This window comes from Seriola lalandi, unplaced genomic scaffold (assembly GCF_002814215.2).
Source record: "Seriola lalandi dorsalis isolate HSWRI2012SDOR001 ecotype SW California unplaced genomic scaffold, Sedor1 jcf7180002054982, whole genome shotgun sequence".
Classification (NCBI taxonomy): Eukaryota; Metazoa; Chordata; class Actinopteri; order Carangiformes; family Carangidae; genus Seriola; species Seriola lalandi.
This window is the reverse complement of record NW_019525531.1, coordinates 1,585,063-1,608,665: the sequence shown is the minus strand read 5'-3', so window position 1 is coordinate 1,608,665 and position 23,603 is coordinate 1,585,063. Positions and strand designations below refer to the sequence as shown.

General features: G+C 42.1%; 1 protein-coding gene across 1 annotated transcript in view; it reads left to right on the top strand.

Annotated features, from left to right (window-relative positions):
• Positions 1 to 3,815: 3,815 nt before the first annotated feature.
• tmeff1a (transmembrane protein with EGF-like and two follistatin-like domains 1a) overlaps positions 3,816 to 23,603 on the top strand; it is a gene marked incomplete at its 5' end in the record, with an annotated part of 49,207 nt that continues 29,419 nt past the window's right edge. Inside the window, 3 exons of the mRNA XM_023396718.1 lie at positions 3,816 to 3,925; positions 9,544 to 9,673; positions 18,285 to 18,314. Of these exons, the coding sequence (XP_023252486.1) occupies positions 3,816 to 3,925; positions 9,544 to 9,673; positions 18,285 to 18,314 (270 nt within the window). The remainder of the gene's footprint in view (positions 3,926 to 9,543; positions 9,674 to 18,284; positions 18,315 to 23,603) is intronic.

Genomic DNA, 23,603 nt, shown 5'->3' with positions numbered 1-23,603 from the left:
AATAAACTGAAGTTGAATCGTCTAAATCACCAGACATTTGACCCAACATTCGCTCTACTCTAAAGCTGGAGTCTTGGATATCTGGCTTCTAACTACGACACGTGTTGCATTGCAGTTGTTGATCAGTGACTCTGTAACTATCAGCTGATTGGTCCGTGATCACAGCTGACCTGTGAGTGAAAGCAGCAGAGAAACATCATCTGAAACAAAAAGTGTTAGAGCAGCGGACAGAAGAAGAGGCATTGACGTCCGTTTCTCCTGGAGTTACAGCCGCAGTTGTGGGGAGGTGGGGGTTGGGGGCCGGCTAGGTGGCCATGGTGACCGAGCCCGGGCTCAGGGGATCTAGGAGGTGGATCTGCCCGTGGGCGGCGGCGGCAGCTGCCACGCTCCGTCAGCTTCTTTAGTTCTGCTCCGGTCCAAAAGAGGGAATTATGTGCATTTCAAATCCCTGTTTCTGTTGTAAAATGTATGAGGGCAAGGAACCTGAAAACAACAAGGCCGAGGTTGACTACCAACACACACACACACACACACACACACACACATACTCTTTGGTCTGAACACAGCAGAGACTCTTTCATTTGCATGTCAGTCTGTCGCCAGCTGGAGGCTGCTTGTTGTTCAGCATAATCCTAAATTGTCTGGATATTAAAAATTTGGCTTTCTGAAAACTGAAAACAGGAAACAGAACACACTCGCCTCCCTGTCTCACACACACACACACACACACACACACACACACACGCATATATACAGTGTTTGTCGGCCTCCAGGCTCTGAGCTGCTGATGGATGTGGCTGCTGGTTGGACTTAATTAGCCATGAACAGCCTGTGGACCTGCACAGGACTGAAGACAAGGTTTCCAGTGACAAAAATTTAAACTGGGCTGAATCTGGTCACATCACTGATGTACATGTTCCAGGAGAGTGGCAACCTGAAGTGAAGCCAACACTCACACTAAAACAATGCTGCTGGGTTTTAGGTTTGGGTAGGTTTGACTTAGCATTACGTTAAGTATAGTGGCCAATCACTGCATCACTCTTCGCAGTCCACCATTTTTATGCAATTTAGGCCACCAAAGGAAAGACTGGTATGAAAAACATGAATTTGAAATCTTTTTTTTTTTTTTTCAACCCACTTTGAGGAAGCTTTAGTTCAACAACATAGTCATTTGTACCCATTTTAGGGTAGAGAACATAACACAACCCTGCTTGTTTTAACATCCCATGGCTGGGTCAGACCCAGCACTGGGTTACCAAAATAACCAAAATTGAGTTACTTTCATCCCAGTAGTTTTAAAAGTGCTGAAGTTTTTAAAGCTGCAGTTCCTGTAATGACCACTAGAGCCTGGCTCCAACAGTGAGTCAGTCCCCACAGACTCCCATGTTAAAATGAGTGACAGGAGAGTATGCTTGCCACCAGAGGTGTAGTGCTACTTGTTCGTAGCAGAGTACCAGAGCACACCTATGACGCACAGTTAAGTTGCAGCTCGTTTCTAAGGTGATGTAACCACTGCTCCTACATAGATTACTCGACTGTGATCACATTATCAAATGTAAGACTGACTTCATGAACATTTTCATCATGTTGAGAATATGATGCAGCATCAGACAAACATCCAGCTCAGTCATTTTAAATGATACCATGGATGTAGCAGGTTGTAATTAGCGTAGCATTAAGCAGCAGGTGAATGAACACAAGTAGTTTGTGTTTTGAATGATTTCATTCACTGACTTGTGTCTGCTATATGTACATATATTGAATTTCCATGTATGAAATATACATTTTTATTTTATATGTACATATATATAAAAATTATATAGGAAACCTATTAGAAATTGGAACAATTCCATATACTGACATATCTAGCCTATACAAATACATACGTTTATGTCCTTCTATTGCAGCCATATGTTACATAAATATATATCCATCCCAAAGCCTGTCAGTATATGTTGATATTATATAAAGTCTGAGACTTTCCTAGAATGTGAAGTTAGACATGTTTAAATGAGAAATGAATAAGAAAAACATACATAAACATATAGATTTTTAACATGTATGTTGTTTTAATAAAATTGCATAAATAGATAAAATATAGAATGTTAACATAATTTTCACATAGAACACTATGTGTGCTGTATAAAAATTCATCACACAGATATTTTTAATACATGTATAGATACAAATTTTACTATGGGCATTTCATATATGTTATATACTTATATCTTCATGTATCCAGTGGATGTATATACGTGATGATAATATATTCCCTTATAAGTGACATATCACTCTTGATATAGGGACATATAGGTCATATATTACATTTCTGTATGGGATGAACCTCTTAACAAATGGTGGGAACACTTTGTTTTACAGCTAATTTCCTGGAGGCTGTACTCTGAAACATCCTTGTAATTAACAGCTAAATACCAGACAAATTATAGGAAAGTTTCCAGGGAAATTAGCTGGAAAATACAGAATCCGTAAAAACGTTTTATCACTCCTCCTTCATGTGTTTTTGTCTCTTGCCCGTGGCTGGTTTCCCTTGTTTCCTCAGTCCTGGTTTCATAGTCTCCGAGCTGGAGGTTTAGATCTCGGTGTGTCCCCCTTTCAGGCGGCCAGCTTCAGGGTTTTTGCGGCAGGTTGTTACTGCGGCCGGCGGCAGCCATTTTTAGGACTAGGGGAGGTCTGCAAACAGTAATTACAGGCCATTACACGGCTCTTCTAAGTACACTCAGCTGTGGTCAGTGACACACACACACACACACACACACACAGAAAGAGAGAGAGAGAGAGAGGCAGGAATCTGTGGCTTTTATCTCAAAGAAAATGTGGATAATTTAAGTCGGCTGCACATTTCTGAGTTGTGGAGACCTGTTATTATCAGACAAGACAGCAGAGTGTGTGTGTGTGTGTGTGTGTGTGTGTGTGTGTGTGTGTGTGTGTGTATGTGTGTTTGTCCTCTAATCTACTTCCAGAAAAGAAAATGTTCTCCATGAGCTTTTAGTGAATAAATGTCAATAAGTCACATTATAACATTTTGTTAACTGATCAGTAATAAAACTGTAAAGAGCGTTCAGGAACTGACTCAGAAAGTTCAAGAGGAAACTTTGCTGAAGTGATGTCACACACAGAGTCAGATGAGATGATGGATCTCAGGTTCTCATTTCCCAGAGGCCCTGTGTGACTGCTCTGTCCTGACGGCTGGTTTTAAGGCTCAGTCTCTGAATACAGGCTGTGTGCATTTCTCTGTGGACTGAGGCTTTGATACTTTCACAGTATTAATGTAGAACCTAGACCTGATCTATAATCAAACAACACATGGACATCTACCTTTAGACTATATGGAGCTTTAATGTAAAGTTAAACTTAGAACTAACACCTTGACTCCTTTTTTTCTTTTAACTCTGGAGATGGAATCTGATGTTAAATCCTAATCTCATCTGGTTCTGCTACTAGAAGAAAACTAGACTTATTATCGACCTTCCCTCAGATCACAGATGTGTGTTCTCTCTGAGCTTACCTGTTATTTCCCTGGTGGAAACACAGCACGCACACTCACCTGTAGCCCAGGTGTCTGCTGTGTTTCTGTGACATGAGGCCTTATTGCTCTGTCTGATAAACAGTCATCTGCTCTGCTTCAGTGTTTATTGTTCATAAACTCAGAAACCCGTCTGGGCCTGTGTTGAGAGTGAGCAGAGCGGGGACGTTAGGAGTCTGTCTGTCTGCCTGCCTGCCTGCCTGTCTGTCTGTCTGTCTGTCTGTCTGTGGTCTTCTCTAACCCACCCCCTTTACTCGTCTCTTTGTTGCAGATCTGTCAGAGAAGAAGAGCGACCTGAGGGTTTGCGATGACTCTACCTGTCGATTCGGAGGCGTCTGCAGGGACGACGGCGCTCAGCTCAAATGTGTCTGCCAGTTCCAGGTACATCAGGTTACTTCCTCTTCCTCGCTGCCTTTAAAACACAGTTTGTGACACCTTCATTCAATTCATGAAAACACAATAGAATTGGCGGTGTGCAGCTAGACCACATCAGACCAGGTCTAGATGATCTGCGTTTTCACAGTTTATACAAGTTCATACAGTTACTGAAGTCTACATGTTATCGTGTTCAGGTTGAGTGTAAGTATAAATGTGAGGGTTTTTAAGCTGGAGCTGATCTGTAGTTGTCTGGATGGATCCCTTTCTTTCTTTCTTTCTTTCTTGTTGACAAACGTCACCACTGCCATCATGCTTAGACAGTTTGTTTTGTGAATGAATAAAAGAAGGCGGAGTCAAAGGGAGGTGTGTATGGGGTTCAGGACTTTGACTCTATAGAGACACAGAGTCCAGACAGGCTGGATGGACACTGATGGACACAGCAGTGCATCTTCTTAAAGACCACGTTGGCTCTGCTGTTGTACATAAGCTGTGTCTCAAGTCTGGAGTCGAACCGAAAGGTCCGCTCTGCAGAGGATTTCCTGTTTATCCTCGGCTGTTTTGCAGTCCACCGTACTCTCTTTTTGAAAAGTGATTCATCTACGGTATGCAATGAAATTTGGGATAGGTTGGGCAACAAAGCATCCACCCGTTGGAGCTTTGGTCGCCCGGGAAACAAATTCCGCATTTGAATGAGCCTTGGAAATGGGACAGCCCTCATCATGGTCTTTGAATGCAGCCTCGGAAAGGAGATTTTTGTGAACAGTCAGTTCAGCATATGATCCAGATGTTTTGGGGGGGGGGGTTAAAAGCTGATTGGCTAAAGGCACACTTCCTGTCTGGTATGATGGCGTCACACGTATGAACACACGCGCGTGAAGAGATTGACGCACTCAGGTGATATTTGCTCATTTACAACAATGATTCGTAACAATGTGTAAACACTTTGTGTTTTCTGCTACATGAAAGTAAAAGGCAGCTCAGAGCTGAAGGAGCCTCTTAATGCTGGAGACAAAATCTGAGTGTACGTGCAGAGTCAGCAGTCTGCAGCACATTTATCCTCTGCGCTGCTAAAATAAGCTTGAAACATATTATAGTTTCTCTGCAGGTGTGTGTGTGTGTGTGTGTGTGTGTGTGTGTGCTGGAATGTAAATCACTCACAGTGTGTACATCACACACACACACACCTTGACGTGTGTGTTTTCGTCTATCTCGATGACAGAGTCTCATCAAAGTGATTTCAGAGTCTGATGGAGGTCTGCTCCTGCTCCTGATGGACCTCCTTCCATCTGCTCCGCCCGCCCACCTGCAGGCAGGGCAACACAGTCAGAATATCAAACATCCCCCAACTGACTGAAACTCATCACTCCCACTCTGTAGTCACTCATTTAAAGGACTAATCTGTTAAATTTCCATGTAAATAAACCGTCTGTGCTGGAAGCAGCAAGGATCCATCTATATCCTGATCATTAAAACTTTTCCATTTGCCTCTCTAAACAGAAGACGACGACTTTCAGTCAGCACAAACAAAGAAACTCAGGCTGACTCAAAGTGTTGTTAATGAGCTCTGCTCTCTCCATCTGTCACTTCATTTGAAGCCTCTTCGATCTTCACATCCTTGTTTTCCTGGACTGAATGTGGCAGAAGGTTCGTCTCACCGGATCTTAGGGTTCAGGTTTACTCTGTACTCTGATGTTCAGGTTCAAATTCCCAACTTATTCCATATCGTTTTAACTGTTTTACCAGAGGAACAGGTGGTACATCATCACAGCTCATTCTCCTTTTAAGTTGAGATTGAAATCAAACACAGCAGCAGGTCACCACACCAAAGCAGAGACACAATGATTAGGAGAGACGAAGCGACACTCTTTTATAACAGGGTATTGACTGGGAGATACATTCTGATTGGATGCCCCACATTTTTACTTTTGGGAAATGAACTGCACTTATACAGCACTTTTGCCACACACTGAAGACTCGGCCATCAGGAGCAATTTATGGTTCGGTATCTTGTCCAAGGACATTATGACGTGGGCTGGAGGAGCTGGGGATCGAACTGCTGACCTCCTGATTAGAGGACGACCCACTCTACCTCCTGAGCCTCAGCCGCCCCAAAGCAAGGGTCAAAATCGAAGCAGCAGCAGCAGCAAAATGTTCTGACTTTTAGTCTATAATATAGACTCACTCCAAAACCATGGTGCCCTACATTTCCCTAATGATCCCATCAGGAGGACTCTTCACAGGCAGTAAACTGAACTTGTCAAGGCTTTGCCAAAGGGCCTCTGAGCAACGCAGTTCCAGCAGAGAGCTGTACAGACTAAACCGATGCCTCTGTGTGAAGCACATGCCTTCATGTGATTGGCTGTTCTGAGAGACAGCAGCTGATCCTCGATGAACACCCTCACCTCAGATTGTGAACGCCACGCTCTGCAGCGTCTGATGAAACTGTTTGTTCTTCCTCTCACTGAGTCTAGAAGGCTGCCATATTTCTCTCTAATGTGACCGTAATTACAACAGAACAGCAGCAGGTGTGTGTGTGTGTGAGTGTGTGAGTGTGAGTGTGTATGTGTGTGTGTTTGTGGAGGTCCAGTATTGTTCAGATCTCAGGATTTTGTACTCTTCTCTGCTTCTAGATAAACGCTCTGTGAGCTTTTAGTGAGTAAATGTCAATAAGTCACATTACTACATTTTATTAAGTGATCAGTGATAAAACTGCAAAGAGCAATTTGCCTCTGATGCAGACAATTGGTAGATGCTACAATTTACACGTCCTCTAAACACCTCACGTGCAGACTATCATTCGACTGCAATTTACAGATGTCCCATAAACGCCTCACATGCAGCTATTGGTAGACACTATAATTTACAAATGTCTCCTTAACGCCTCATATGCAGGATATCGGGAATGGGTACAATTTACAGATGCCTCTAAACGCCTCACATGCAGACTATTGGTAGACACTACAATTTGCATATGTCAACTTAATGCCTCACATACAGGCTTTTGGTAGATAGTTCAATTTACAGATGCCCTCTAAAAGCCTCATGTGCAGGCCATCATAGACTCTAGCTACAGCACACATCATCAGGGGCCCCACTAAGGGGGGTTTTGGACCAGCAGCAGTATAGTGTCTGTATAGTGTCTTTAAGGGAGGTTTAAGGGGGTTTATAGTTAATGTGCCAATATGAGGGGCCATCAGGGGCCCCTATTCTCCTTAGGGGCACCAAGAATTTGCCTGGTTTGCCTCTCCTGGTTTGTCTTTACTAACAAGAAAAAACCAGGAGAGTAAAAAGGTTTGAGAAGAAATGCTTCATGAATCCAAAACTGAAGCAGCTGTCAGAACCACAGCAGCTCAGTGTTAACAGTGTTCACCTGCCACAGTCTGTGGGAGGAGTGAACACTGCAGGGAAGCACAAATATGTTATTACCATGTTGTCTCTGGCAAACTGATGTATACTTCACCAAACTGCTGACGGAGCGAGTGGAGCAGCAGCCTGACAGGATGATGCTTCACTTCCTCATATCTAAGAAAAACATTCCCTCAGCTGGAGTTTGGATGTGAAGGAGACAAACTGCCAAAAACTGAGCACGAGCAGCTTTGAAGATAACAAGCGAGCGGACGTCCTGCTGCTCGCCGACACTCTGATCCTGCCTCTGCTCCAGAACTTGCTCTTAGCACATGAATCTGTCCCTGCCTGCTCTGCAATCTGAATTCACCGACTGAATTTTTTTTTTTTTATCACTGATTAACTTCTATGAAGCAGCAGCTGCTGCAGACGTAACTGGAGTCTATGTCTGTCATACAGAGTGTAAACCTTCACTGTGTGTTTGTGCAGCCTGTCACAGAGGTCACCGAGGTCGTCTCTGCAGGGGATCCCTGCTAAATGATTGATGGCTGCGAGTTAATAGAGTATGGATTGCTGAGCGCTGATATGTGTCCTTGGCAGCTGCAGCACAGTCGGGTTAGTTTGTCCAAAGCTTCCTGCAGAATGAGAGAAACTGTTGATCGTGCTCTGGTTGTTGCAGGAGTCGCATCATATTTAATGCTCATTGATTTAAAGACGTCACGTGTTACATAACTGACGGCTTGTTTCTGTGTTACCGACATTTCCTCTGTCACCAGCAGATATGGAGACATTTATAACACCAGCTTCGTCCTCTTGCACCTTTTAACTTTCTCTGACATCATCCGTGGCTTTGTGGCTCCGCCCACTGAAGTTTGATTCAATAAAATACCTTGTTTCTACCTTTAAAGTCCTCAACCTCTGACCTCTGAAACAACAAAGTTTCTTTGCATGTGAGAAGAAAAACTTTATTTAGAAACAAACTTTTTTATTTGCACTTTTAAGTCATGTTTGTTTATTTTTTTCTTGTATATGAAAAGTAAAAAAGTCAAGGTGACAACCTGTGAGGTTGTTGATTTGTTTCCGTAGCTGAGTGTTGATCTCCGTAGTGTCTTCGTGCAGCACTTCCTGCTGATCCTGTCAGTCAAAAAGCAGGGCTGTTTATAGTCCAGACTGAAATGCTTCAACAACTGTTGGTTGGATTGTGATGAAATTAAGTTCAGATGTCCATGCTCACCTATAGACTGTAAATAAAAATGGATGTAGCCCTGAATCCACTGTAGCCATCTTGGCAGTGTCTGAATCCGCACCTAACTCCCAGCTAATCCAAAAATGGGCAAAGAGGTGGGGTGTGTGTGTGTGTAGCCAAGAAGCCATGAAGACTACGGTTCATGCCGGCAAGCACATGTACACCCACCTGTCACTCAAAGAGGCCACGCCCTCAATTCTACATACTAATTGCCCTGGTTGGTCATCCAGCCTGGCGCATTACACAATTAGCATTAATCAGCTACAATTGATATAATGTACCACCAGATATAATCTGTCACTTATTTTAAAGAGATAGTTCGGGTTATTTGATGTGGGGTTGTGTGAAGAAGTCATGCACTAGACTCAGATCAGCGCACTGCCTGTTAGGAAAGGCAGCAGGAAACACTAGCAGAGCGGTGTGCTGCTGTGGGCGGGGCCAGCAATTTTAGACTTGTTTAAAAGGTGCCCACTGAAGCAATCCAGTATCTTTTAAAATGTACGCTTCATGTAAAATATTGTCAGTGGTTTGTCTTCCTGTCAAAACAGCAATTTCCTTTGGCACTTCCTTTTTTCAACCACTGAACTACCGTTACCCTGCACAAGCACCTACAGAGCGCATTGTATTATACCACTTTCTGATTCACTCAGCTGACCTGAAATAACTCAACTTTAGCTAAAGCGACTGTCCCAGAACTTTGTCTGTTTTCTCTATACTTTGACCAAATTACAGAAACTTCCTAGGAGACTTTCAAAACAAAGGGTGACCGCCACCATTTTCTCATCGTGTCATTTGCTCTAAAGGGAAATGTCAGGGAATAACTGGACAAAGAAGAATGAAACAATGTTCAGTGTCAGCCTAATTTCAAATACTTGATTGAATTAACACATCGTGGTCAGTACTCTTAGCGTTCAGGAGGCCGAGCTCTCTCAGCCACTGCGAGTGGTCATCATCAGGTCTGGAGTTGGAGAGTTGGAGAGCAGCGGTCACATTGAAACTTAATTAACATTTGATTGTGTTTGATTTCCAGTGCCACAAAAACTACATCCCTGTGTGTGGCTCGAACGGAGACACCTACCAGAACGAGTGCTACAGGCGACAGGCGTCCTGCAAACAGCAGAGACTCATCTCGCGGGTGTCTGACGGCCCCTGCTCCACCGGTGAGTCTGCCAGGAAATACACAGGGTCAACCGGGGGGGTGGGCGTGTGGAATTACAACTCTTCATTTATTGATATCGACTAGTGAAAGAGTGTGTGAAGGACATCAGTCAGTGTTTTAAAGGTTTCAGTCATTTAAAATGTCCTTAAAGTGTCGTCAGAGGAAATAATTCATCCGCTGCCTCGTAAAAACAGACGTGACGTGTCTTCCTTTCTTCCATCAGTCATGTTCCTGCAGCTGGTTCCTCTGTCGTCAAGTGATAGACATGGAATTATAAAAGAAAACTGTTGACATGGAAAACTGATTGTTGAGCCAAATAAAATCAAACAAAAACACTCACAGTGGAAATTTTACCTGCTTCTATTTAATGCTTAATAACTTCTAATAGAAACATCATAAAGCCACGGTTAATGATTTGAACTGAAGAAGACACTGGTGCCATTAAATTTAAAAATTCCTTTTAAATTAGGCTACTTAAAAAAACATTATTATAGTTACTATTATTGTTATTATTATTTATTTGTACGATATTAAATGTTTATTTGGTTGGGGGCAACTGGGGCATATTATGGTGTAAAAACAAAAATGTTAATCTGTGATATTGTATTGCAGGTTGTTTTATAAGAATATAATTAGAATATTATTATTATAGTTATATTATCATATTATTATTATTATTATAATAAACAAATAAAATAACATCTAAATTAATTTATTGTTATTATTTATATTTATTTAAAATGTATATAACTATTTATATCATTATATATATTTATTAAATTTTCTATATTTATTTTTATTTTAATGGTATATTTGTTAATTTATTAGTTGAGTTTAACTTTATAATTTACATATAGGACATTTAGTACATCATTTTCCTTATTTTTTTTTTTTTTTATAGTGAACCTACTAAAATATGAATTTTAAAAAAAATCTACACTTTCAGGTTATTTAAAAGTTTCTCAAATGCTCATTCAGTTTTATCAAAATACAGGGAAGTTGGAAGATTTTCATTAATTATAAAATAACACTTATAAACTTAAAATTTCACATATTTGTAGTTTATAAGTTGCTACTGATTTTGAGACCTTTGAGCAACTTGTTTCACATGTAAACAAACTGTAGAACAAAACACTTCCAGAATGATCCACAGTGTCGGTGATAGAGATTTTTAAAATTATAACTTTACTTTAACTTTCTTAAGTTTGAAAATGACATGTGCAGTATTTATTATACTGTCGATTAACTGAGGTCCTGGTCTGTAATATTCACTCCAGTAGCAGTTATTTGTCTTTTTCCAGAAGCTCAAAAAGCAAATCTGTGACGCCTTGAACGCCACACCTCCAAAGTAAAAGATGACGTCATGTTCCTCAACAAATGTTCCTGATATCCAAAGTGACTGTCCGACAGCCTGGCCGGTGGTTGCTCATGCGATTAATCAGGCACCATGACCCCTCTTAAGCACCTCTTCAATTAGTCAGGGACCAATTCAGGCTTAATTCCTTCACTGTATTTATAGTGTCATATTTAAGGTGTGTGACTTCCATTCACCTCTATTGTGCTGTGGTGCAGACAGAAAAACCTGTGTTTTTGTACTTGTACAGAGGAGAAACTCTGTATCTTTCTCACCTCACATCCTCACAACCATCATCACCAGCAGACATCTTCAGCAACAACAGTAGTCCACTGAATACTGTCTAGTTTCCATGGTTACAGAGCCAACAATCCAGCATGACTCTACAGGTGTTAAACTAAATATATGTTTGGGAACTGTGCTCATTTGGAGCCCACACCAACTCACTGTCTCTTCAGCAACGTTATACTGATCGTTTTCACCCAAAGCATGATGGGAACTGTAGTGCCACAGCTCTGACTGTATCATTTACACTGTGCAGCTTCATGTTAACTCACTCAGCTGATCCTCCTGTAATGTGACTGTAAGTGTCTCAATAATGTTTTTAATTGCACTCTACTGCAGCGTTCACCATCATATTTTTTATTGAACACCACACGCCAAGCCCCCAATCCACCACTCTCTCTTTTCCCTAATGTTACCATCAGTCAGATTGATTTCAGAGAACGAGCCAGTTAATCAACTACAGATCAATTTCAATTAGGAGCCGCAGATTAGAACCGTTACAATTCCTCTCTAAAAGCTGAGTGGTTCCCAAACCGCAGTGCTGGGACCCTCCAGAGTCCGTCAGAGGTTTCAGAAGGGACCCCAGTGAAATGAGGATTGGTTTAAAGGTCTCTGGCTCTGAGCCTCTCTTCTGATTGGCTGACTGTTTTCTGAGTGATCCAATAAGAATATAGCAGATTTCAGGTAAACACTCAATGAAACCAAATCCTGCAAGGTTGGATGGTGGGTCCAGGTGGCCGGGGCTTGGGGCTTTGTTGTGACATCAGAAAATTCCAGAAGTCTGCCTCAACCGGTTTGGTTATACTATATGGACCTTTAAAACTATCAAAAATAATAAAAGAAATATCCTCCTGACATAAATAGGGACTTTAAGCAGCGACAGTCGAAGTGAAGGCTTCAGTACCTGTATATATTCTGACGCGTTGCAGTAGTAATGGAAATCAAAGATCGCTAAGCAACATTTAACTCTAACAAAAGCTCCTTCACTACTTCAGGAAACTGAGGTCGCTCTGAACATTGCTGCAATACGTCTCTTAAAATGACCTGAGAGCTCTTGATATTTGCTTTAGAGACAATTTAATATGAAATGAGGAGTTTGTATAAATCTGTCTGTTACTTCAGCACCACGGACAGCGTCATGGTTTCATCAATACACAGCACAGTGAGGTTGTGGCGTAGAAAGGGAGGATGAAGGTTACCAATAGTAATTTGGTCTTCTTTTCTCAACAATGTTTATTAAACATTTTTCTTACACAGATGTGCACAACTAACAGCAAAGTGCCCCATCAGTCAAAACACACACACTGGCACAAAAGGACAAAAATCACAAAGAACAACTTCTCAGACAAAACAACGTAAATCCCAGATGCAAATTAAAATAAAATTAAAGGTACTTCATCTTTAGCAACTTGAGCTCAGCATAACCGTGTTGCTGCAAGGTTTCAATCAACGAGTACTCATTCCTCCTCCTCGTCTGTGTCATGGTTTACCATGACGGACAATTTGTTTGGATTTTTTTATTTCCTGTCTTTGTACTCCCCTTTGTCCGTGTGGGTTCATCTGCTGTAATGGTCCTTGGTGTTATCTGTTGTTGTCCCTTGTGTCTCCTGTTGTAATTCCTTGTGTACCCTCGTGCTTCGGTTTCCTGTTCAGTTGGATTACCAGTTTTTTGTTAGTAATAACTTTTTGTTATTAAAACATTTTGCACTACTCCCTTTGTGTTGGTTGCATTTGGGTCCAGCCATACCCCCAAACGTGACAGTCTGTTATATCCATGCATTTCACAAGAGCAATAAATGGTCCCCAAACCTATTCAAACATATCCTGTTTCTCTTTTCATATATAAACCACTCTTACTGAGGGAAAAGTGCTTAACATTTGCCTGACCCATTATGCAGCACTTGGTCCGTTAGCCATTTTCCAAAACATTGCAAATGATCTTTTAGCATGTCCCACGATTTCTCATTTCACTTTCCTACCACACAGCACATTCTGTAAAAAGTAGAAAACTGTAGTTGGTGTATATCCACAGGTTTGTTAAATACAGAGAATAAAGAAAGAACTTCATACCAAAGCTTCACAAGGTTATTAAAAGTTGTGTGAAGCCCCAGGTGAAGGAGAAAAGGATTCATAAGGTCACATCCTCCTCTTATACACTAACAGTGTGAAATCAGCTGCAGACGCCTCTCTCTCATCCTCTCTGTCCTTCTCTCCGGTCGACAAACCAATAACAACACAAGTTTTAGAGAGCGATAACTCTGTGTGGAGCTTCTGACTATTAGCTTTGGAGCTAAACCTGCCGCTGACCTGTGATCAGATCCCAGTGAGGAGTTCTCAGCCTCCCTCCCTCCCGTGACCTCACGGCGTGCTCTCTGAAAGCAGCCGACTCTCTGCATTTCCTCCTCCTCTCCTGCTCAGGGAAATAAACTCTTGCGCCATTGCCTCAGCTCACAGCCGCCCAACACTCCAATTAGAGGAAGCATAAATCTCGGGAAGAGGAAATTGCAGGAGGACAGGAGGGAGGCGAGGGAAGCGGAGGGCATATTGCAGCGCCGGATCCCCAGTGTAACGGGTAATAAGAGCACAGCGCCGGGCGGTGCCTCCTGGGAAATCAGGCCACTGGAGTTGACCGCCACCACCAACACCACCGCTGTGATGTTACCATAAGTTTCCCAAACACATCTCTTTAGAGTGGGATGAGAATATAACCCCTGACTGGCCTGCAGAGACGCCTGAGTCCACAGAGTCGCTGGGTGATGAGAAAAATATTAACCTGTTTTGTGTCTGCCTCAGTATGGCTTTGACATACGGCTGCTGATCATCCAGCTGTGCAACATTAAACCAGCAGGTTTCAGGAAATCATACCTGCCTCATGACAATATCTCTCACATACAACATGTCTGAGTGCTTCAGGAATATATTATATAACCACAAGCACATGGTCATCTCTGTTTCCGTTTCTGCCTCTTAGTTTCATTCAATCATTAGCCATACTGCTTGTCCTTAACATTGTGCGAGCGCGGGATACATGGGGTACAGGTTCTATATTAATACTGTGAAAGTATCAAAGCCTCAGTCCACAGAGAAATGCACACAACCTGTATTCAGAAACTGAGCCTTAAAACCAGCCGTCAGGACTTCTGGAACTTTGTGATGTCACAATAAAGCAGTAACCGCCTTCAGCCACACCCCAAGCCCCACCCACCTGGACCCACCATCCAACCATGCAAGATTTGGTTTCTCTGAGTGTTTAGACATGAATTGTAATAACTTTTGTTGATCCTCTGACTGTTCGTTAATGTTTGCTTTATGACTTTAATGAAGAATCACAGGCAAAAACTGTTTTATGAAATTGATATTTCACACTTATTTCTCCTCCAATCACAAATTGCCATACAGATAGTTTAGGTTTTGGCGAACTTTAAAGTTCTTTTCGAGAATTGGTGTTAAATGACTCCTAAATGAAGCTGCAGATAAAAAAACAACACCAATGAAAGTTGTGGCCTTGTTCAACTATTTTTGAAAAACCTTGTGTTTCCCACCGTGACCTGAGCAGAAAATTGAACGTGGAATTGGGTGACAAAGTGACCTTTGTGTTTGCCTCTGGTGAAACACTGTGAATCTTATTTTAAAAGGGTCCATTTTGTTGTAATAAATTCAATTGTAACACCTCCTTCTGTTCATTGCTGTTGAGATCAGCAATGTCTTGTCTTCAGAAGAGGCAGAAAGGGCAAAAACAAAACAAAAAAAAAAACAAAAAAACAAATATATATATATATATATGGTAGATTTGTGCTTTGAGTTGTGATTCACTGTGTAGGGGCTCATTTTTCTGTCCATTATGTTTCACATCAGAGACACCAGGAAAAACCACGTGTGCACTGCAGCAGCAGAAGAAGAAGCAGCGAGCTACAGTCACAGCTTCGGGCCGCTTCAGTAAACACAGGGTCGGCCATGTTTAATTTCCTCAGCAGGTTTTATTGACTCTCTGCTACTGCAGCGTCTGATTCCTCAGCTGCGACAGAGACTCAGTTTTTAATCCTCGGGAGGATTTGTTGATTCGTTGAGCCGCAGCAGAGTTAATGTGACCTCTCAGTAATGAACTAAATGCTCCGTTACAAAGGCTCTTTGTGATTTACGGTCAAATATTCCCTCATGAACATGTTTGGAGTTATTTATCGATGAAAGTAAAACAGTGCTGCATGTGTTTTATAACAAATTTTATACTATAGACTGTAAATAAATATGGATGTAGGTTTCTGAAGAGCGGTTTTGAAGCTCAGAGTGAGCTGCTCAGAGTGAGCTGCTCTGCCGTCGCCATCTTGGCAGTGTTTAAATCTTCCTCCAAACTCCCAGCTACTCCAAATATGGTCAAAGTAGTGGGGCGTGTGTGGAGCCAAGACTTTGGTGCCTGCTTGTCCCCCACCTGTCACTCAAAGAGGCCACGCCCTCAATTATACATAACTTTAAAGGTGCACTATGCGTTCCTACATGACGTCACTTCTGTTGACGTTCGAAGTAAATACCAAACAAAACAGAGCAAGCTCGCCCCTCCCCCCCATGTTTGCATCGGACTGGAAGCCCTTCTGCCGGCGGAGTTCTCGCCACCTTTGAATCGATTCCCCAATATAAATGCTGGTCTTCGTTCGTTCCTTCTCCATTTCTCTCCTCCTCGCCGTATATTCATCCGAACGTCTTTTCTTTGGTCGTGTCCGTGCCTCGGCCATTTCCCAAAATATATTGTTGAGTCGTTAGACCTAGTTCACGGCGCCGTCCAGCTATCTATTCTCAGATACTCACGCTACTCTATCAACTCTGCCCCCGGCCCCCCCCATATGTGCACGTGCACTAACCCCCACCCCGTGGTTTATTATGTTTTGGGGCACAGCCTGTGCCCCTAGTGTTTGTTTGCCGTTTGTGACGCCTGTGTTGTCTCCAGAGACCGCGCTTTTTCACAGTGTATTCAGGGGGCAGGCAGCTAGGCTGCTAGCGGATCAAGGGGAGATGCCTATGATTTGAGACAAAAATAAAATCGTGCTGAAACCATGCAGGAATGCATAGTGCACCTTTAAGCGTCAATAAAATGTAAACAAGTTTGTTTCTGCTGGGAGTCTATGGGGATTGACTTAACTGTTGGAGCCAGACTCTAGTGGTCATTAGAGGAACTGCAGTTTTAAGCACTTCAGTGTTGGCTTCATTTTATAGTTAATTTGTGAAATGTATTTTCAATATGTTTCAATCATCCCCAGGGTTGAGGTCAATTGCAACATCTGAATTCTTTCATTCAATAAATATTGTGAATGATCTGTCACGTATAATCAAATTTAAATGGAATGAGTCCTTAGCAGACGGATATAAGTTTAATATATAAAGGTTTTGAGTCACCGTGAAAAATATAAAAAAGTGTAGCAACCGTCCACAGTCTCCCCTAGAACTGATGTTTCACTGACTGACAAGCTAACAGGTGACTCTTTGTGAACTTTTCTGTAAAGGAGCTTCAGTGCTTATCAACAGTTTTTCCATCTCTGGTGTTGGATGCATCTACACTGATCAGATGGTTTGGTGTCATGATTTTCTGCCCCTTTTTTTTGTTTTCTAATTAAATAAAAATTGTTTCTGGTCACAGTGAAGGATTTTACTGATAGCGGTGTCTTCCTGGCATCGTTAAGCTCTTATTTTGTTAAATTCCGATTAGTAGGTGGATATATGAGATATTAACATCCAAAGAACACGGACACAACAGGACGTCCAACCTGCTGATCTCAGATCTGTTTCAAGGATTAAAAAAAGAAGAAGAGTTTCTATCTTTTCACTTAAAGACTTGAATGAAATGATTTTCTCATTAGCATCAGAATGTTCTCCACACCCAGGAAGATTTTCCTCTGTTTGAAGAGGTTCCTCCTGCAGTTTGAAACGTTTAGTCAATACCGTCCTGACAGAGTCATTAACATCTCCGCTCACTCTCAGACCGTTTCTCCCTCCTTTTCCATGAACTAAAAAAAAACAGTCTCATCATGACTTTGTAAAGAAATGCCGCAGCAAAAGGTGAAATTTGATGGAACAAAGCAGCCAGCGTCCATTTCTTAATGCAGCAGCAGCAGTGTGCCAGGAAGTCCAAACACAGCGTCCATTTCTTAATTCAAGGCGTCCGCGCCAACATTTTACTGTTAGAGTCCATTTCCTGATGGAGCTGCAGGTCTGAGCCAACGACTCATCGCTGTCACTGCCGGTTTGTGCGAGGTGCATTCTGGGATACTGGCTGTATACTTCGGTGCGAACTGTCAGCTTGGTTATGGCATACTAATTTGTTTATTTAGTGGGCAGTATGCAGTATGTACTCATTGGGTATTTAGTAGGCAGTAGCTTAGTAAGTGGTTCGGACACAGCCTGAGCCTTAAAACCAGCCGTCACGACTGCTGGAACTTTGTGATGTCACAACAAAGCAGTCACCTCCCACCTGGACCCACCATCCAACCTTGTGGGATACCTGAATTCTGATATATTTTTATTGGATCACTCAGAAAACAGTCAGCCAATCAGAGGAGAGGCTCAGAGCCTCCTCTCTTCTTATTGGTTCACTGAGCTGTTGTTACTAGAGCTCCAGAGAGAAGCCTGAGAGAGGAGATGTAAAACTACACTGAGATGGTTTATTGTTCTTAAAACCACAAATATATCTTCTTATGGATCAACACTTCAAATAAAACACAGAAGAAGAGAAAATATGGAGCTTTAAAAGAAAAGAAAGTCTTGGTGGTATGTATGCACAGACCGCCTGTTTTAATCTTCTGACCGCCACAGATTAATTGACCCAACTACTGACAGTGGTATCTCTGCAGACATGCACCTGTAGCTGCAAAGAACACATAAACCAAACCACAGGTGTGAAAGCAAACCGAGAAACAAGAGAAGAAGACTGTGTGTTTGATAACAGTGATACCAGCTGACAGTTGTTGTGTCTCTTGTGTTTTCACAGATCCTGGCTCCGGATCAGGAGACGGAGACGGTGAGTGTGTGTGTTTTTTTTTTTTCTATTTAAAGATTTCATTTCCGGCTTCACTACTGCTCTGAGTGAAAGTCCAACACAAATCAATTACAGCTGAATCTTAATCTGCACTACACAAACGTCAAGTGCTTGTTTGGAACCTGAGGTGCGGTTATTCTTCCTCTGCCCCCCACCCCCACCCCCTCGGTAAAGATTAAGTCCTCTGGTTAAGGCCGTGCTGAGCTTTTTACTGATATTCTCAGTCTCGTGGGAGTGGAGCTGAAAGCCTCGCTGCTGCCAAGTTTGGCAACAGAGACACTTTGTGACCATCTGGGAGCGCTGAGCGGTGTGTGTTGTTTAATATGGCTGGGGGGGGGGGTTTAATTGGAGGTGGCCTCCAGAGAGAGACGTATCTCCACCATCTGCACTGGGTGGAGCTGACAAACGGTGATTCCCCCCCGCATCGGCGATGGAGCGGGCGAGCCTCGGAGATAAATGATGAAGCCTGACTTCAGCTCTCTGCTCCGTGTTTGTCTTTCACTCTCCAAACATGTTCACAGACCTGTCGAGTGGAGAACGTCAACCTGTGAAACTGCGACTTCTGGGGAAAAAGGATTGTGTTACACTTTTCTGAAGGTTTTCTAACAGGTCCGGCGCTCCACTTTCAGTGTTACAGACAACCTGTGCACCTGCACCGTCTTTTACTTCTGCCCCAGTTTGAATTAATGATGTAGATGTTTCTAGATCTTAGTACCTGCAGAAATGCAACATGTATAATTTGTATATGAAATTCTAGCACAGAGTATCTCCCACGTTCTGCTGAAGACTGACAGACCAGATGATTCCTCGTTCATCCTGTCAGCTGAGGTCCGTTTCAGAGGGAAAAGAGAAAAAAGGTTTCTGAGTTCTTATAGAGAACACTCATTTTGTATCTTGACTATATACACCAGAACATCCCTTAAAGAAAAACCACATGAATCTAACATGTGCAAAACCACATGTGGTCAAATTTACATGTGATTTTTGCACATGTGAAATTTAACGTGAAAAATCATATGAAATGTGTGGAACATGTGCTGCCACATGGGAAACGTGGTTTTGGAATATTTTAATGTGTGAAGCCTGTGTAAATACCCATGTGAAACCTATGGCATTACATATATAAAATCAACAGTATCGACATATGTGTGACTTGCTAAATACCTTTGTATAAATTATAAAATGTATTTGCTGAAGCAGTTTAGTTGTAGTGAGACTCAGAGACAGATTACGTTAAAACTCTGTTATAAGAGAAAAAACGGATTCATGTGTTTTTTAACAGGCACTGTTAAATGAGGCCAACAAATCCTCATTTACTGGACAGGGACTGTGTACATTTGAGGAGTGTATGATGGGCGATGCAGTTGTAGTGTGTCTCGCTGGGTGGAGTCTGTGAGAAGCGGCAGCAGCAGCAGCGTCCTGCTGTCAGCAGAGTCCAACAGAAACAAAGAGCCTCTCTGCTGCAGATCCTAGTCGATCGATCGGCAGCCTCCGAGCCCCAGCTGAGCTCTCCATGTTCAATACATCCACACACAGCAGGCCAATCTGTCAGCCAGCAGGCGAACACACACACAAACACACACACGTACGTACATACAGTGCACACACACACTTCAGAGTCCAGCCTCTAAATCATGTTGTTGCTCCTAAAATCATATTTTTCTCACAGTAAGTGTGAAGAAGTCAGCAGCAGAGTGAGACCTCTCCATTCATATTTCTAGTGAGGCTCTGGTTCTTTATTTATTTCTGCCTCTCTTCCACTACATTTATCTGGAGACCTAAGTTACTGTGCAGACTCAGATTTTACCTTCAACATCAGATACATTTGATGGATAAAGATGATGACTTCTGGTTTTAAGGCATGTAAACAATAACGATTTACATGGCCTATAGTATTCTGATCGAGTCTGGTTCTGATCTGATTCCATATGTGATGTTTACATGAAACATGAGGAACCTGATGACCTTGTTTCTAACGATCTACAGGTTTCTTATCATCTCCTTCAGAGCAGACATGTCTCTGTATCCTCCATGTCTCAGGTCCTCTATGGCTGCCACAGACGGACCAACTAATTGATTAAAGGTCCATATAGTCTAAAGGTAGAAGTCCATTGTTGTTTGATTATAGATCAGGTCTAGGTTCTATATTAATACTGTGAAAGTATCAAAGCGCTCAGTCCACAGAGAAATGCACACAGCCTGTATTCAGAAACTGAGCAGAACACATGGCCATCTACCGTCACACTATATGGGATAATTAACTGCTATTAAATCACATTTCACTACAACAACACAAGAATGTGTCTATCAGCTGAATTAAGGCTACAGCTAATGATGTTTTTTCTTTCCTATACTGTTATCTACACTAACTTGCCTGATATTTTATTGGTGAATATTCTTTGTTAGTTACTCTGAGCTCCCCCTGCTGCTGGATTTATTTGACTTTTTTTTTTTTTTTTTTTTTTTTTTTTTTTTTACATAAAACAAAAAAAGACTTTAAGGCTGAATAGAAGTTTTAATGACTTCAGGTGTGGATTTGTGCAGCATGCCGGATGGTCATTACATTTCCTGTCATTTGCTGTGGATTAATTTCAATCCCCTCGATGGCGCTGAGCGTTTCCTCTATTACATGACAAAATTACACTTGATGAATCATGGAAATGGCTCCCTTGATGAAGGCAGCCATGAATAATTCCTGCGGCGCTTTGATATTTGATGTTCTGGTTGTTACCACCTCGTCTGCTGCGAACTCAGCTCTCCGCTGGAAAATGGACGCTGTCATGCGAGATGGCATTAAACGCATCCCCTGTAATGATAATAATAATAATATCATAAGATGATAATGTGTGGCTGCGTTTCCATTTGGCCGATAAGCTCCGGGAGTCTGCTCACACTCTCATCTGTGTCTGATAGAAAAGCGTGTGAGCCGTGTCGTGTGTTGATGGTGGAGATGAAATGGTGTCATCAGTGCTAACGGCACGGCGGTGCTCACCGGAACAGAACTGATGTGAGCTGGAGGTTGTTTTGGAAACAAAGTCAAGTCGCTGTTATGGAAAGACGTGCAAAGATAATTGATTGTGTTGTTCAAAGATGGAAAGTGTGAATATACAAAGTTCCAAGCTGGTAAAGAAGAACAGAGGAACTGAGGTTAAATCAAGATGCTTTTTTCAGATGTAAGAGGAGAACGGAGGAATTACAGCTGAACAACTTGCCTCTGGACCTTCAGTAAATTCAGGGGAATCTGACCCAATACCTGTGACATCATCGTTATTTGTGACATCATCAAAGGAATCTGGCCCAGTGCCTGTGACATCAGAGTTCAAAAAAGGAGCTTCACAGACCTAATAACAACTTGGATGTTGAAGTGAATGTTCTCTATAAGTCAGAATTTCATAATTATGTTAATGTGATGATGAACATGAACACAGATGAAAGGCATAAATGATGACGTCACATAGACTGTGATATCATCAGTGATGTCACAGAGTGAGTTTGTAAATAGAACCCATTTCTCCCATCAGACTAGTTCTTTGTAACAATGCCACGCAGACGCAGACAGACTTCTCGCCCCGTTCGTAGGCGACGGAGAGTCAGGAGGCCCTCCGCCGTCCGAAGACGCAGGAGAGTTGTCCGACGCAGACGCTAGGCCATCTCACTAAACATGTAGTTCAGGCATCAAACAACAACTCACTGAGTTATTTCAAGCATCAGAGCAGCAACTGCATTTTCTTTCGTTTTCTTTCTTTTTTTATTTAAGCTTCATCAGCCCTGACTGGTTCTGAAGCTAGTACTCTAATACTGAAAAGACACTGTAATGGAGGAGTCTTTATGTCTGTCTGTGTATCTGTCTCTCTCCGTCTGTATTCGGATTTTCTCAAGAGCCGCTCATCTGATCACCTTCAAACTTCACATCTGTGATGATGGGACGAGAGGAAGTGAAGTGTTGACTGTGAGGTTTCTTGGATGAGCAGGTTGTCTAAACATTAAACCTCCATTTACTCTAAAATGCACTTGCTATTGCCACGGTAACAATTTGTTCTTTTGAATTGATACGCAACAAAAGCGGATTCCTTTGATGATGTCCAGTTCATGATCCACTTTTGGTGAGGTGCCTGATGGCAGTGAGAATTAAGGATATCCTGAACCTCTCTGTTCTGCAGTGCAGTGAGATGAGACGTTTGCTGCAGCTGTATCTGCTTCTCTGTCCTGCCAGAATGTTGTGGGGAGGATAGTTGGTATTGTCCAAGATGGCCTCCATCTTACATTGCATGCATCTCTCAGTCTCATCGTGAGATCATACTGTCATGGTCTTCACATGGAATGATGCAGAAATGGGAAAGAAATGGAAAACCTTCATGTCACAGGACCATGCTGCATGATTACGTTGCCTGAGTGAGGGTAAAAAGGCACGTTGACAATACAGCACTACATGTTTAAAATGTTGCCACAGTATGACACAGTATGGTGTCACCATGTACATGGACAATTTATTAATCAGAGTTCTCTGTGACATCATCAAAGGAATCTGAACCAGTGCCTGCCAGAATGTTGTGGGGAGGATAGTTGGTATTGTCCAAGATGGCCTCCATCTTACATTGCATGCATCTCTCAGTCTCATCATGAGATCATTCTGTCATGGTCTTCACATGGGATGATGCAGAAATGGGAAAGATTCACGTTTACAAATGGAAAACCTTCATGTCCATGCTACACGATTACATTGCCTGAGTGATGGTAAAAAGGGCATGTTGACAATATAGCACTACATGTTTAAAATGTTGTTCAACCCTCCTGAACAACATAATGGCTGATGTCTAACATCACCATTTGCTTGATTTTCAGGCACTTTTTTACTTTTAAGTACCAGACAGCAAAATGAATCCTGCAAGTACCTGGCAAGTGTATACTACAGAACATTTGAATCTCTCCCATTTTGTCCCATGTGAATGGCCATAGCAGTATGGTGTCACCATGTACATGGACAATTTATTAATCAGAGTTCTCTGTGACATCATCAAAGGAATCTGAACCAGTGCCTATGACATCAGAGTTCTTTGGTAAGATCATCAAAGGAATCCACTCTTGTTTTATCACAATTCAAAAGAACATGTGGTTAACATGGTAACAGCAAGTTAAGTTTAAAGTAAATGGATGATTAGGCTCTCAAAAAGCACTCATCCAAAATACACAGTCAACACTGCACTTCCTCTGGTCCTAACATCACACATTCAAAGTTTGAGGTGAATAAGATCTGCAGCTCTTGAAATAGAA